At 38.1% G+C, this 17343-nt stretch overlaps 1 protein-coding gene across 7 annotated transcripts in view; it reads right to left on the bottom strand.

Annotated features, from left to right (window-relative positions):
• The window catches only part of VRK1 (VRK serine/threonine kinase 1), a 78165-nt gene that overhangs the window by 15602 nt on the left and 45220 nt on the right, over nucleotides 1–17343 (bottom strand). For all 7 annotated transcript variants that reach the window (XM_067726230.1, XM_067726241.1, XM_067726271.1 and 4 more), the window contains 8 exons: nucleotides 16795–16864; nucleotides 15779–15866; nucleotides 10963–11071; nucleotides 10751–10843; nucleotides 8174–8306; nucleotides 7260–7380; nucleotides 6906–6964; nucleotides 2964–3142 (listed from right to left, as the gene is read on the bottom strand). In XM_067726230.1, the coding sequence (XP_067582331.1) occupies nucleotides 2964–3142; nucleotides 6906–6964; nucleotides 7260–7380; nucleotides 8174–8306; nucleotides 10751–10843; nucleotides 10963–11071; nucleotides 15779–15866; nucleotides 16795–16864 (852 nt within the window). The remainder of the gene's footprint in view (nucleotides 1–2963; nucleotides 3143–6905; nucleotides 6965–7259; nucleotides 7381–8173; nucleotides 8307–10750; nucleotides 10844–10962; nucleotides 11072–15778; nucleotides 15867–16794; nucleotides 16865–17343) is intronic.

Here is a 17343-nt window from a genome sequence, read left to right on the forward strand (position 1 = left end):
CATAATTAAAATACAGTTTCTATCATTCTATAACACAAAAACAGCTAGATAGATCTTCACCAAATGTAGATGGTATATTTGGGGGCAATCTGACCTTAACTATAGGCTACATGGTATAAATTTAATACTACATTAGGTGTGATCATCTCAAAGAGATAGAAAGTTGTCCACCAGAGGAGCTGCAGGCCACTGATGTGCATTGGAAGACCTTTCTCTGCTCTTGTTCAACTCTTTGTACCATGTTCCAGGCTGAGTGCCAGCAGGAATTTATTTATTATTTACTTAATAATGATTTTTAAGGCCATGGTGATACTTAGTGTCTTTCTACTTCAGATTTATGTCATCCCCAAATTCTGTGCTTTAAATACTCCTCTTAGGTTATTGAGACTAAAACCAGTTCAAAGTGGATACATTCGTATTTCAGGATAGTTTCCCAATTTACTATACCATAATCAAGCACGGCTGTAAAAAAATGGATAGAAGGCTTGCTTCATTCCACTGTCGATCAATTCTTATAGGTTTTTTACCGTATCTCTTAGGAATATAAAGAGAAATATATATTGAATTGATTAAACTTATCCCTTTCAGAGATATGAGTGTCCTAAATACAAAGAACATATACTTTTATTTTAAAGTTTTAAAAAATTAAGACAGAGGAAAAGAAGGAGCAAGTATGCAATTATAAGGATTAATACAGTTTCTATGATGAAGCATTATATTCAGCTCTGAACTTCCTAGTAACCAGAGCAAAAAAGAATCTCAACTACATACTCCTTCCTAAAAAAGAGAAGGAATACTAATTTCTCAAAGAAGAGAGCTTTCTCTCGTGGGAGCCCCCAGACTGAAAAGCTGGATGGAGCTCTGCTCTTATCTGTTTTAGCTGTGGCGTATTTACAATTTATTTGAAGAAAAGGTTCTGATGCTTTAAAAAGAAAAAGAAAGAAAGCTTAAAAAAAAAAAACCTGCTCTGGTCCAACTCTTTCACTTTACAAACAAAAAACAAAAGGCCAACAAAATTAACAACTCACCTACAGTTACATGGTTATCAAGGAGCTTCATGATCTTACCTAATCTTAACTTTTATTAGTTTCTTTTTAATACAAAAACAATCCTATATTAGCTCTGAGGGGAAAAAAAGCAGCAAACTAATGACGGAAATCTAACAGTTCAGCTTTTTATTCATTTCCTCCCCCTAAATGAAGCTTTATACATGTAGGGGATGATCTAACAAGAAATTTCCAGCTTTCTGAACTACCCAAGGACACAAGAGAATTATAAGGTCACAGATGTTAGCTCTGCAGCAGACTGACCTACTCAGCTGTAAAGTCAGCCAACCCGCAGACACCAAATTTTCTCTAGCATGTAGGTACAAACAACAGTGATTTGCAAAGGAAAGGGGAATGGTACAGGACAAGTTCTTACCTCAACAGAGATCTTTACTTTTCAATCAGCAAAATTTTAGAGAAAAACACTACAGAAGCCAGCTATAAATATTAACGTACAAAAATCTGTCCTGAGCAAGGAGATGCATGCTGTATGTTTATACGTGTATGCAAACTGTAAGTTTACCACCTTACTCAAAAATTCCACTCAGCCTTCCATTTATCCTCTTCACTTAAAGCTGGATATGGCTTTCCACATGGTTGTTGACCACAAAAACACAAAAATGGAGCAGATGAAATTAAGACAAAACTTATGAAAGCAAAAAGATGTAAATATAGATGCATATGTATAATTTCAGATTCTGTGATGAAATTACAAAGACATCTACTATTAGCCAAAAAAGTCAAATTCATGATCCAATGTCAAAATTCCTATCTCCTTTGTAAGTTCTTTTAATATGCTGCTTCTTATTTTAAAGGGAGAAAATCTGTTTTTAACTCTTTATCTCATAGTTTGGAATATAAGATTTCCAAAGGAATCTACTGGAATTTACAGAGTTAACAACAATTAAAACAGTCAATAATGTAAAAAAATATTTTTCTTCTAAAAGCAGTTTTCCTTTCCCATGTAAAAGCAACTAGCACATTTTAGTAAACAATTTCAGATTGAAAAGGAAATTAAGGGCTTCCCTGGTGGCGCAGTGGTTGAGAGTCCGCCTGCCAATGCAGGGGACACGGGTTCATGCCCCGGTCCAGGAAGATCTCACATGTTGCGGAGCGGCTGGGCCCGTGAGCCATGGCCGCTGAGCCTGCGTGTCCGGAGCCTGTGCTCCGCAACGGGAGAGGCCACAACAGTGAGAGGCCCGTGTACCGCAAAAAAAAAAAAAAAAAAGGAAATTAAGTTGGTCAATAATTATTAAAAATAACCAATAAGCTGATGTATACCTGCAAAATCTAAATTTTAAAGTGATACCAGGAGTTATTTACATGCCTGTGCAATATTTCTACCATAAAGTTTATTATTTAACATTTCTTTCCAAAAAATTAATTCCCTTATATACAGATACACAGCTTTACATAATGACATTTCTGTAAAGAGCAAAATAATGTTCAAATGGGAAACACAACACGACAACAAACAAGGAAACTTTCAAATGGTAATTTTTCAAAACCAATTTTCAAATAGTAAATACTTGGACCACACCAATGAACAAGGGAAAAGTGAAAGACAAGATCAACCCTAAGGGGTGACGTGGGAGAAAAGAACACACAGACTATGAATTGAGTGCCCCGCCCAAATCCCTCTGCCAGACATTAGTATCCTGAGTTAGAATCTCTTTAGGAATTTCCTAACTTGCTACTGGACATAAGAAACACATAAATATTCATTTTTCTACCACCCTCTACGTATTTTTCCATATCATAAAGAGTTTGCTTTTACATAATGATGAAAAATATTTAATTGCATAGCAATCTGTTATTATTTTCTTTACTGAGCTACTGGTTCTCTTACCTAAAATTAATACTTGTTGCAATTATAGTCACAGGACGCCCAAAGGAAAATTCAGTAACAAAACTCACCTTTGTTATTGTTTTTGCTTTCAAACTTCCATTCTCCACAACACTGAGGTCCAGCTTGCTGTCATCCTTACTTCCTATAGCTTTCAGTCCTTGCAAAAGAATATCTCGTAACTTTTGATAAAGAGGTTTTTCAGCATAATCCAGTAATTTCACTGTTTCCATGTACTTAGCAATTTCATCTAAAAGAATAACACAATTATTTTGTAATTTTTTGTCATAAATACAACATACTTTTCTAAGAAAATGATACATGGTTATACTAAAATTAGAATGCAAATGTATAGCTTGTTAAACATGTTTTTTTCAATCACTTCTTCAAAGGAAAGTATGCTTTTGAATTCAAGAATTGTCAGATAAGTCAAATAAAAAACGTATTTTGAGAAACAACGTAAAAAACGTTTTTTAATTGTGAGATAGTAAGACAGAAGACATGCTTAACATTTAAATATATACAAAAAATAATTGCTGTAGTTTTAAAGCTATTTTTTTAAAAGGACCTAGAGTAAAGATTATAAAGTAAAATGTGCTTAAGTATACAATAAATATCCTAGCCAGTATTTTTTTTGCCACAGAAGCCATTAGTTCTACAGAAGACAGCTGTATTCTTTGCGTAAATAAGAAATAAAACATATGAAAAACAGGTTGAAAAAAAGAAAAAGAAGCAAGGCCTGGTTTTCCCATAAGAGAAAAATCGACTTCTGAATGATGAAAGGTTTACTGTACACTGAGGCAGAACCAAACCCGTAAGAAGAAATCTTACTAGTCAAGATCAACACTTTGCAACATCCATCTAAAAATCCATCTTTAGGCTAATGACTCATACATGTTATATCCCCAGCCCAGCCTTTCCACTGCTCTCCAGACTTGTATATCCACTGATTTCCACTGACTCATATCAAATCCCAACAAATGCAAATCCAAACTCCCGACCAACCCCTAAAACCTGTTCTCCCTGTGGTTTTCCCTGTCTTGGTTACTGAAAATTCCATCCTTCCAGCACCTCAAGCCAAGAATCCTCTTCCCACACCCCACATCCAATAAATTAAGAGATCATGTCAGTGCTACACACGCACACGTATGTACACATTCATTCATTCAGGTATTCATTAAGCACCCACCACATGCCAGGCATGTTTCTAAATGCCTGGGTACACGAGAAAAAAGAAGAAAAAATCCCTCCCTTCAACTTTCTTAATCTGAAAAAGGGGATCTATAGAAAACCTAAAGCAAACATTACCAAGTATGGTAAAATACTGAGCGCTTCCCTGATGAGAGAAGGAAACGGCAAGGAAGTCCACTTGCCCAGTTCCCATTCTGCCTGAAAGTCCTGTAGTTTTTAGCCAGTACAGTAAGGCAAGAAAAGAAACAGAAGGCATCACGAGTGGAATGGAAGATGTAAAACAGTTTATTCATGAACATGACAGTGGATGCAGAAAATCCTAAGGAATCTATAAGAAAACTTCTAGAACCAATATGTAAATTTAACAAGGTCACAGGATATAAGGTAAATATTTAGAAATCTATTTTACTTCTATATACTACCAACAAGCAATTAGAAAAATAAATTTTAATAAAAATATATCACTTAACAATAGCATCAAATACCTAGTAACAATTATAATGAAAGACGGGCAAGATTTTTTCCAGATTAAAACTATAAAACACAGGTAACACAGAAACTGAGACCAACTTAAACAGAAGACATAAAGTATCAATAGTATAAAGATGCCAATGCTCCCCAGTTAGTCCAGAGTCCATGCAATCCCACTCAGAATTCCAGCAAATTGCAGAGGGACAGGATGTGTGCAGAACTGACAAGGTGATTCTAAAATGTACACAGATATACAAATGATCAAGCAAAACAGAAAGTCAAGTATAAAGAAGAAACAGTGCTAGAGGACTTAAACTACCATGTATCAAGACTTAAAGCTACAGTAATTAAGACAGTGGGGCCCAAGAAGAGAAAAAAAGAACAATGAAAGAGCCCAGAAACAGACTCACAAATCCACACCTGATTTAACACAAAGGCGGCATCACAGGGAAAGGCTGGTCTTTTCAAGAAAGGTTGCTGTTAACTCTGTTAACTATGCAAGGTGATAGATGTGTTAAATTATGTCAATCTTGGTAATCATTCTCCAATGTGTATGTACAGACAGGCACACCTCAGAGACATTGCAGGTTCAGTTCCAGACCACCGCAATAAGGTATCACAATAAAGCAAGTCACTTTAATTTTTTTTGTTCCCCAGTGCACATAAAAGTTATGTTTACACTATACTGTAGCCTATTAAGTGTGAAATAACATGGTGTCTAAGAAAATGTAGGTACCTTAATTAAAAAAACACTTTATTGCTAAAAAAATGCCAACAATCGTCTGAGTTTCAGCGAGTCATAATTTTTTTGCAATGGTAACATCAAAGATCACTGATCACAAATCACCATAATAAATAGAATAATAATGAAACAGTTCGAAATATTGTGAGAATTACCCAAATGTGACACAGATAGGAAGTGAGCAAATGCTGCTGGAAAAATGGCACCAACAGACGCTCGACCCAGGGCTGTCACAAACCTTCAACGTGTAAAAAACACAGTATCGACCAAGTGCAATAAAGTGAACAGCTATAAAACGAGGTATGCCTGTATATCAAATCATCATGTTATACAATTATATTTTCAGTTATTCCTCAATAAAGTTAAAAAGTAAATAAAAACATCCAAAAAATGCAACAGTGGGAATTAATTTCACAAATGCAATACTGAGTGAAAGACAAAGAACTCCAATAGAAACCAGAACGTTAAAAATCCCTGCCCTCGTGAAAGTATCTATTTTGTTCACGCTATGATTCCATTTCTATATAGTTCAAAAACAAATCCTTAGTGTTGGAAGTTAGGCTAGTGATTCATTAGGCCAGTGGGAGAGGCTCGTGATTGGCAGGAGGCACCAGGGCGTGTTTCTGAAAAAGCCTATAACATTCTGTTTCTAGATGTGGTTGGTAGGTTGCAAGTTTAAAAGGCATAAGGTCAGGGTGGACCTCCTGAAAAGGAGATAACTGAGCAAAGGCTTGAAAAGACTTCTAAATATATCCACACGGACCACTCCTCACTACCTGCACTGCTACTTCCCTTGCTTGGATTATTGCAGTAGCCTCCTACCAGCTCCTGTTTATACCCGGCCTTGCTTCCCTAGCAGTCGATCTTCACAACAGGAGGTGGAGAGAGTTCCCTTAAAGACAGACAATTCACATCCCTCTCCTCCAAACCTCACATGCTCCTGCTCAAAGTAAAAGCCAAAGCCCTATGATGGCTTAAAAGCAGGCATCCCTCAAGTACACCAGGCACTCACGTTCCTTCTGCCTGGAAACGCTCTTCTCCAGACTTCCCCAGAGCTCGCTCCCTATCTCCTTCCTACAACTATTCAATTGTCACCTCCTCAGTGAGGCCATCCCTGGCCACCCTATTTACAATTCCAATCCACCTCCTCGCTTCACTCCCCAACCCATCCCCACACCCCCTAACTCTACTCGCTGCTTTCTTCTTTCTGCCACAGTACTAACCATGCAATATACTGTGAAATTCACTCGTTTGTTTACTGTCTACCTTTCCCAACTAGAGCTTCATGAGGATAGGAAGTTTTATTTAATTTGTTTACTGGTGTATCCCTAGTGCCTAGAATGGTCCTTCTCACACAATAAAGCCTCAATTAAAAAAATAGTTGAATTACTGAATGAAATTCAGTTCCATTACTGAAAGCACTGAATGATAACTGAAGAAGGCCCACCTGTGGAAAGGTAAGTACCTGTTTCAGGAGAGCAGGCTGCAGTGGAATGATTACACTTAACAATGCCTAAGCTCCTACATTAAGGGATATTCCACAGACCTCAAGACTTTTTTTCTTGCAGAAAACAAGATTCCTAGGAACATTCAAGAAGTCTTTTCTTACCTGGCTTGTTCTTCTCAGGAAAACATTTGTCCATCAAACCTGCAATATTTTCTCTGTATCTGTTAAAGATTAAAGGCTGAGTCACTGTTTGAAACTTGATGCCATGGAAAATTATAAATATTTAATAACAGTAAAAAGCACATTAAGCAGCATTGTGCTACATCCTAAATATGCTTACGGACATTCTTCTAAAGTAAATTCAACAAAAGACCAAGGAATCTCACTGTTTAACAAGTACTTTCTTATTTCTACACCAGTATCAGTTAAAACTATAGTCCCCATCAAGAAGTTCTGACTAAACATCTGCCTTATCATGATTTTGCCCCAAATAATTTATTATCAGTTTTCCTTTACCTAATTTTGGAATCTCTAACATAGTTGGGATCTTTCAAATTATCCTCCCAAGGAAGATGGCCACTAAGCCACTGGATCATGCAATAACCAAGGATTTCCAGGTCACCACGTCTTGATGGGGCTGTGAAACAAAAGAAGCAGACTCAGCACACTGAAACAATGTTTAAGGTAGAATTTCAGGTATATCTAAAGGAATAAGGTAAAAGGGTCAACTCTACAGTCTTGTTTTTCATCATCAAATCTTGACTCCATTTTGAAAAAAGCACCAAATACTGGGCAGTGTAAAAGAAATAATTTACCTCCAACTAATAATTTACTTTAAAACCCAAACTGGCAAACTCTACAGTTTCACACTGAGACTATTAGCCTAGGAAATAAATTATAAAACAATGACACGTTAAACAGTGCCCTTGGAAAATGTGAAGACATTAAAAACGCTATAAGCTATCGAGAAGCCCAGAGAACTGGGGATTTTAGCTCCCCCACAGTGTTGGGTACAGAAGAAAAAGAAACGGAGCGCTGCAGAAACAGGCCAACTTAATAGGTGACAAAGTAAAAGTCTACCTGTTACAAAGTTGTAGCTGCATAAGAACCTTACAGACTTTTAGGGGGAAAAACCCCCAACATTCCAATTAAGCTAAATAAAAGCAAAAGAAAGCCTTATTGCAGCTGACTGAACTACCTCCTCTACTGAAACCCTGGTGATCTTTGAAGGGTGGGAGGAAGACAGGGAGGAGACACAGGTGCCCTCACATTGCACAAATGTAGGAGCCTAAGCTCTCCCTTCTTCCCCCATCCTATCCTGCCTCTTCAATTCTGATTTACTTGTCTAAGTGTTTACTGCAGAAGAACTGTGTAGGAATTCAGTTGAAAGCACTGGCAATGTATCTCTTGTTCAGGTGCCACTGACGTACCCACACCATTGTGCGCATCGATGCTGGTGAATTCAATCGTGCCATCGTGACATCTTTTGGGGTCTTCTTTGTATTCTTTATGAATTCCTTCTGGGCAGTACCGATAAGCAAGGCCATAATCTACCAAGTACACCTGTAAACGTCCAAACACCAAGACAAATTAAAGGCAAAATGACTACACATATACCCCCTTTAAAGCCCAGAAACAGAATACTGTCACTTGAGGGTAGATTCATCCACAAGGCCATACTATAGCACCCCAAACAAGTTAGATCCAACACGCAAACAACAGCAAGCACTTAATTCTGAAAGACTTTTTAAAGAAAAACGTTAAATGACCATGTAGCTATAGTGCAGATATCACCCGACTTCTTTAGACAAGTATGTGTTACACCTGTAAATAATCTTGTCTCCTCAATTTGAGCAAGGATTATAAATCTTATACTTTTCCTTCCAGCATCTAAAACAAAACTGAGCACAGAGTAAACCATCAATACTTGTTGCAACACAACTGCTACACGCTGACTGTAAGACTCCTAACTTAGTTGACACATGTTAGTTATTCCCCTCTGTCTTCACTTATAAAATAACCAAATATCAATTCACTTCATAAAGATATTTCACAGATTATAATAATGACCTGAAGACCTTTTAGATGAGGCTCTTAGCTACATTTAAATATTATATATTAAAGTCTTCATAATTAGAACTAAATTTTAGTATTATATATACACATATCTATGGGCATGTATGTGTATATCTGATTAGCATACAAAGCTAATAAATTTGGCTTTCCTCTATTCCAGAGCCACATATTACATCTCTAATTCTGGGTGACTGTCTCACAGATGTATGTATCTGGTCACAGGAGGGAACTGAAGTAAAAATTTGGGGCTGGATCTAACACATACATCTAATACTAGAAAAATTATCCCATCCAAAACATATGCCCAAAGGATAACCAAGCTGCAAAAATACTTCCATCTAAACAAAAGGCAGCATGTTTCAGTCAACTGCAAATGGAAATAAATTATATCTGTATTTATTACACAAGTGCCGTCTACTTCAACTAACAGCATCCTTCCCATTCAGGTCTCTAAGCTATGCTTTGTTTGTCTGCTTGCTTGCTTGCTTATTTTTAACCTAAACACATCTACAACAAGTTGCCTGGAAATTCTGTGATTGCCTTTAGGATTTCTCCATTAGCCTGCTCTAGACCAGAAACTTTCTTCTGTTCTGCGTATACAGATTCCTTAGAGCTACTGTAACAGAGATGGGGAAGAGGAGGCAAATATATGAGATGACAGGAAAACAAAGGGGAGCCAAAGGAAAAAGGGAAAACTAAGCAAGAGGAAGTCAAAGTTAGGTCTGAGACAAAGAAGAATAAAGTATGGCATATCGACATACACAGTTAAAATGCTTCAATATTCCTTTCTTATACAAGATCAAGTAAGAAGTGAGAACACACATGAAATGGATTAAATACAGTGGCCCAACTATGTCAACGAAACCTTACTTTTACCAAAATCATGGAATCAGCTTCAGAAAATTACAAATCCCTCTACTCCAACTAAACTGACCCAAATAAAGGTATAATAACATTAGCTTTTCTCCTTTCCTTAAAAAGTGAAAATTACAAAGTGAAGATAATAGGCTTTAAAAATGCACATTTGAGGGCTTCCCTGGTGGCACAGTGGTTGAGAGTCCGCCTGCCGATGCAGGGGACACGGGTTTGTGCCCCGGTCCGGGAAGATCCCACAAGCCACGGAGCAGCTGGGCCCGTGAGCCGTAGCCGCTGGGCCTGCACGTCCAGAGCCTGTGCTTCGCAACGGGAGAGGCCACAACGGTGAGGGGCCCACGTACCGAAAAAAAAAAAAATGCACATTTGAATTCCAAACCCTACAAAATTTAGACAGCTAGGACATTTCCGTAAATCAACTGATTTCAATAATCAACATGTTAAAGACCAAATTCTCCAAGTAACAGAACACTTACATTTGATGGATTTCCTGAACAAAGGAAATTTTTAAAATGACAAAGCAGAAAGGCAAACATAATTCATTGGTGCACTATATAATTTTAAGCTTCCACCCTCAGATAGCTATTTGAAATTCATTTTGTATCACAAGTACTTCTTCTGAATATTATTTAGGGCAAAATAGCCAACTTGATAAAGTGCCAACAAATCGCATCAAAAATGTAGAATGTTAACTAGATAAAAGTGTCAAGAAGAAATATTATTATTACCATATCTACTTGAAAAAGTAAAACTTCTGCATGGGTTCAAAAGTTCATAGCGGGCTTCCCTGGTGGCGCAGTGGTTGAGAGTCCGCCTGCCGATGCAGAGGACACGGGTTCGTGCCCCGGTCCGGGAAGATCCCACATGCCGCGGAGCGGCTGGGCCCATGAGCCATGGCCGCTGGGCCTGCGTGTCTGGAGACTGTGCTCCGCAACGGAAGAGGCCACAACAGTGAGAGGCCCGCGCACCGCAAAAAAAAAAAAAAAAAAGTTCATAGCAACCATATTTGTTTTCAAACAACAGGTTTTAAACAGTAAAAATTAAAGTTACAAAACTACCTGGTCAGGATTCTTGTAGCTGAGAAGAAGATTTGAGGCCTTGATATCTCCGTGTACGTACTCATGCTCGTGAATATATTCCAGAATATCCAGCTATAAAAGCATCATATAGAATAAATTAATGCAGTACCTAACACCAACCAGCAGAGGACCGAGCTTCAACACAACTAGCCTTTACTGGATTAAAAACGAAAAGAATGTAGCTCACATACAATTCTTAAGCTTAGCTGCAAGACAGTTTTCCGAGAAAACCTTTTGGCATTTGCTTCATATATTTTCTGAAGGTCACTCCCAAAGCGATCCATTATCATAAACCTGTAACTAAAGACAAACAAGAAAAGTCAATGAACAAAATGTAACTCAGGAAAACCTATTTGGCACTGAGTACTCTCCTTTCAAAGTAATTTTTTTCAAGGCAATGTTTACTAAGAAAGTAGAAAGACAAGGAAAGAAAGAAGGAAGGAAAGACAAACATTTGAAACAAGTTCTTCCAACTAGAAATCTCAAGAGCTGTGAGAGCTTTCCTGTCTTGACTTTTACTTTATGGGCCTCCTGGTCTCAGCAAGCTACATGAGACAATATTCAATGTAAGAAAACACCCACAGAGAAGAGACGACAGACACTTCAAGGTAAAGATAAAATAATCTGAGTAAGATTGATGTCACTAATTTTTGTCATAGTTAATGTTAATTTATGTTTCTGTATATTAGCTTCCCGCCTGTGACTGTTCTCTATTTTTTTTTTTTTTTTTTTTTTTTTTACGGTACGCGGGCCTCTCACTGTTGTGGCCTCTCCCGTTGCGGAGCACAGGCTCTGGACACGCAGGCTCAGTGGCCATGGCTCACAGGCCCAGCCGCTCCGCGGCATGTGGGATCTTCCCAGACCGGGGCACGAACCCGTGTCCCCTGCATCGGCAGGCGGACTCTCAACCACTGCGCCACCAGGGAAGCCCAAGAGCAACAGTTTTTAAGCCATCTTTTTGGGTTTTTTTTTGGGTTCGCGGGCCTCTCACTGTTGTGGCCTCTCCCGCTGCGGAGCACAGGCTCCGGACGCGCAGGCTCAGCGGCCATGGCTCACGGGCCCAGCCGCTCTGCGGCATGTGGGATCTTCCCGGACCGGGGCATGAACCCGTGTCCCCTGCACCGGCAGGCGGACTCTCAACCACTGCGCCACCAGGGAAGCCCTGTTCTCTATTTTTAAGGCACATTTTAGCAGTACTAACATTCTGTTAAAATCAGGACTGTCAAGAGATGCTGTAACAGTAGCTAAATGCAATGAAACTGCTTAAATGGTATAAAAGAATTGTGTACTAAGTACCCAACAAATAAGATTTGGGGAACAGTAAATATCCTGGAACAACATGAAGATTTTTGGTTTTGCCACAAACCAACTCTGTCACCTTGGCCAAGTCACGTTTCTTCTTTGGGCCCCAATTTCCATAGGTGTCAAATGAGAGGTAGGGCCTCCTGCTTTCTAAGGTCTTTTCCAGCACCCAAATTCTAAGATTCAATAACCATGTGTTATATGTCAGTGTGTACTGAAAAACATCACCTAGTTGCAGTAACATGGTTCACCTTTTGCTCTGTGGACCACTTTTATCTTTATAGAGTTTTCCAGATTCTGAATTGTCTAGTTAAACCATTCAATAAATCAATAAAAACCAAGAACACACTCAAAATGTATCAAAATATCTTCTAATGGGGATAAGATTAATAACCATCATAACAACAACAGCTGGCATTTGCTGAAGCCTTGGTATGAGAACAGCACTATTCTAAGCACTTTAGATGTATCAGTGCATTTAAACCTCACATCACCCTTATGAGGTAGGAGGTCCCATGAGCCCCATTTTACAGCAGAAGAAAACTGATCATTAGTAGTTTGTCTTCTAGGAAGTGGTGGATCCATGCTTCTGACCACCACACCAAACACATCGAAATAAATGAACATAAGTAGGACCCAAAAACCCCATTTATATATTTTAGGTTTCTAAGATAAAAATACAATATGAAAAGTTCAGTAAGGAAGGAAGAGCTAACATTTAAAAGACAACACGCAAAATAAAAAATTCAAGATTCTACCTATTTTTGAAGTAGAAGAGAATTAGAGATCTGTCTAAACATCTTTTAATAAAATACTTAATGTCTATAGCAGTAAATTGATTTGTCCAAAGTCACAGAATTAGTCAGTGGCAAAATGTCTTCATTCTTGTACGATTTTCAGTACCCTGACCTCTAAAATATTAGAGGGAACAGTAATTTTGACTTCCTGATTTCCTCTGTACAACAGGTTTTGAGAGGTTGAGGGATGAGACCAAGGACAAATGTACACATTTGTTTTTACAAATAAGTGATGTGGTTGTGTAATTATTATGAAATAATATGTAGGTAACAAGAATACAATCTCTGCTGTTACTCTGAAAGGGAGCTAAAGCACACTTGGTTAATTCAACCAGAGATCTATTAATATATTACATGAAGTAGACCTTTGTTTTTATTCACAGATCACTCCACCACTGCTCTCAACAATCCCTTAATCGCCTCACCACGTCTAAATTATACACATCAAGTGAAGCATGATTCTGAATACTGCATATAAATTTTCACCACATTCTTCTGCAAGGATATGTCTACCACTGAGTACTAAAAGGAAAGCTACTTTTAAGTAACTTTTCTGAAGTAAAACCTTCGATGTATACTTTCCTGGGGACTTGGATAAAACAATGCAAATAATGGGAATATATAAATCAGTATAAATGATTTAATAATGATAGCAGCTAACATTTTTATGAGCCTAACACTGTTCTAAGCGCTTATATTCATATCACTTCAGATGAGTTAGAGGGGAAAGTAAGGATTTCTGGCAGGGGAGGGGGGCTGGAAGGACAATCTTACTTTCTATTTTTTTACTTTTGTAAGAACTTAAATGAGGGAATTCCCTGGCAGTCCAGTGGTCAGGTCTTGGCACTTTCACTCATGGGGCCCCAGGTTCAATCCCTGGTCGGGGAACTAAGATCCCACAAGATGTGCAGCACAGCCAAAAAAAAAAAGAACTAAGAGAACTGAAATGATTATTTTTAAGAGCTTCAACCATAAGAAGTAAATCAATATCTTATAGGTGATCAATGTTCCCGTTTAGGAAATACTTCTAGGCACTCTGTGTTACAGAAGACACAGGCTGAGTTGTAAGGTCACCACAAGTCAATGGTGAGTCAGCTGTACCTCGAGGGTGTCTGTCCCTTTGTTCAAACACGTGCCACGTGCAGTAGCTTCCAACTACCTACTGCACACAGGCCCCAAAGAGCCCTTTCCTCCCCATCTTCATTACCTACCTCAGCCTCTTTCTCCAAGTTATTTCCTTCTTTCTCATGTGTGTGCAAGTCCCCCCTTTCTTTGTTAAAGAAAGATGGCCAATTATGCATAAAATAATGTCATGTCTGAAAAAAAAATTCATTAAAAAAAAAAGAAAGATGGCCAAGAGGCCAGCCAGCAGGCCAGAAGCCTATTATGACCCTATGTTCATGTTACTCCCGACTTGAGATGCTATTCCTTCTCTACAGTGATTTTTTAAACCAGCAGTTCTTAATATTTAAGGGATTAAAGACCCCTTTGAGAGTAAAAGCTAACACACATATTCTAAGAGCTTTGCATTTAATACCCCTTATTATGTGGATAGGTGTTACTCTATTTCACAGATGACGAAACTGAGGCAAAAAGAAGTAACTTACCCAGTCACACACATTTTAAGGGGCAAAACACAGATTTGAAACCAAGTGTCTGCCTCTAGAATCCTTACTCTTAACTTAATCCTTGCTCTATACTATTTCTCCAGAAAATTTCTAAAAACTGTAGAAACTTGTCCCAGCAAAACCACATATAACAAAATGTTCTCTCGTCATTCCAGCGAGTTCCCACACTCCCTCAGAGGTGCCTGGGTTCCAGGATAAGAACTTCCTGGTGAACAACGCTGGCTGCCCCCCCAGCAGCTCCTCTGCTCTCCCTCTTCTCTGACAGAGCACCACTCTGGTTCAGGCTTTCCCCCCACTCATCACTGTGATCACTCTGCCCTTGCCAGTGGCTGGTTTAAGAATGAGCAGCGATAAAACTCTGACCAAGAAAACATGGGGGGAAGTCTGCCGCGAGACCCCTGGGAAAGGTTTCCCTGCCAGGAAAGTGAAACTCACAAGAAGCAATCCCATTTTCTGCTGTTGGGTACTATGTCTGCAGGTGAAGCCTAGAAATGGGCAGCCACCTTGAGACCATACAATGGAGAATTAATAGACAACAAAGCCAAGAGGGCAAAAGGGCAAGATAAAGGAAGCTGGGCACTTGACAATTACTTAAGAGAGCTGAGTCAGTTTTATCTTTACCTGCAGCTGAAAGCATCCTAACCAATATACCCCAGTTCCAACTAAATCTACTCTTCAAATCTCAGCTACCAGCATTGCTGAATGATGCTCCATTCATTCATTTAAATATTTTTAAAGTGTCAATTATGCATCAAAAGCATTGGAGGTTTTCTCCAACTCAACTCTGCCAGCAATATTCTCTCCATTCTGAACTCCTAAGACATGTTAAGAGTCAGAATCACACAAGTTGGCACTGAACTGGCGTCTGGTTGTCTCATACAGCTTTGTTTTTTCTCTTCAGCTAGACTGAAACCTCACAAAGGTGGGCAGATTATGTATCTAACAGAAAATGCCAAATTGAAGCCTGTGGGCTCCCTTTTACATAAATAACAAGGAATTTTCTGTTTGTTTGCTTATTCATTTTTAAGGGAAAAAAATAATGCAGGCAAGTTGGCTTTGTTCCTACTTGTCAGCTGGGTTCCAGGCAGCTGCTTCCACTCGGTACAAGTCCCCCAGACGAGAGAGAACACCTTGTTCGTCTCTGTTGAATACATTCCACACAACCCAGGTGAAGGCCAAGCAGTACTGTAGGTAGGTGCTCAGTACATAATTGTTGACTAAACAACTGAACTGCGAATGCTCAAAAAGGGAGGAGAAACACAAAACATGCATATTTTTACCTTTTTCCATTTTTTTCATGTAGACCAGACCCCCAATACTTAGGGACACCCAGGTACTTCAGTTTATGGGTACGAATCCATTTCTGAACTACAAATTAAAACACATGCTTGTGATTTCAATTTTGTTATACATCAGCAATTTTTCTCAGAAAAATCAAGAACAGAACGCCTAAGATATACATGCAATAAGATTTCACCTTTATTCATAAAAAAAGAAAGTGAACAATACATTGTACCCAACAAATGAACAGTACTTTACAATCAAATCATTTTTATTAACCCACAAAATTGTGTTATCCTGTCCTAAACATTGTCTTTAAAATGAAAAACCTGCAGAAAACATTTTTTAAAAAGTCAAACCACATGCAATTACAATTAATATCTCCAATTATGTAAATGTTTACTTGTTTCCACAGAAAGACTTACTTTTTACACCTATCTAAATGTTTTTTTACCTCATTCTAAAATCCTCAACCAGGAAACCAAGTTCGAGGAGAGAGAGAAGCCCCTCGAGAGATTCCCAAGCCTGATACCATCCTACCAGGAGATTCCGTGGATTTTTAGAGGGGACGGAAGGTGAGAAGGGGACTGGAGGACAGGAGGACAAGGATAGCTAGAAGAGGTCCTGCTCTCTCCCTTGATAGTCTTCTAGTTCATAAGTGATGGAATCCCTGCAGGTTATGGTCTCCAGAATTTAGAAAAACACTCAAAAAAAGATTTGGAGACCCTTGAGGCATACTCATGGATTAGGGTTAATTCTCAACTTTTAACAATATTTCCTAAATCATATATTATTTATAAACTCTATATTATCAATATAAGTGAAATCTTATCATAATACACCTGTTAAGAGATCAAAATTCTTTCATACAAATCTCATTTAAATAGAATTTATCTGTGAAGTAAAAAGTAACAAAACATCATAATATAAGATCCAATGTTCTAGTCTTGGCTTAAACAAAACAAAACCAGTGGTCATTTTAAAAGCGCAAACGTATGTGTATTGTATTTCTTACTTTGTTCTGGTTTGGCAGCTCGCTGGTAGAACTTTAATTCAGTAAAAAGAGGTCCATTGTCACTGGGTTCCTTAAAACAAAAGAGTTCATTAGCACAAGCAGTAGTTAAAATTACTGAGTAATTTTCAATGAACCTTCAAAAAAGATTAATAAATCAATTTTCTTTCCAAACAATACGATTTTGATACTTCAGTTTATAAAATACGTTTAAGATTAAGTAAAACTCTTCAAAAATATTTCAGATAGTCTCAGAAGAGTCCGTAAGTCTTATATTTCTCTCAAGTTCCATTTCTACATGTGATAAACTATACAAAATCAGATATACAGCTCAGTCTTTGCAGAAGTTTAAGAAAAACTGTTAACCTTATTTTCATCATTATTAAGCTTTCTCTTAAGTAAAGATCAGCAACCATGTTAACTGTTTCACCAAAGGGCTACAAGATATTTCTGAGATTTACTGAATAATAAAATTTCAATACCTGATTTAATCAATTAGTGGCAAAATCCCATTCCTTTCCTGTTTCTCGTTACAATTTTATCTATTATCAA

This window comes from Pseudorca crassidens, chromosome 1 (genome assembly GCF_039906515.1).
Source record: "Pseudorca crassidens isolate mPseCra1 chromosome 1, mPseCra1.hap1, whole genome shotgun sequence".
In the NCBI taxonomy this organism is placed as follows: Eukaryota; Metazoa; Chordata; class Mammalia; order Artiodactyla; family Delphinidae; genus Pseudorca; species Pseudorca crassidens.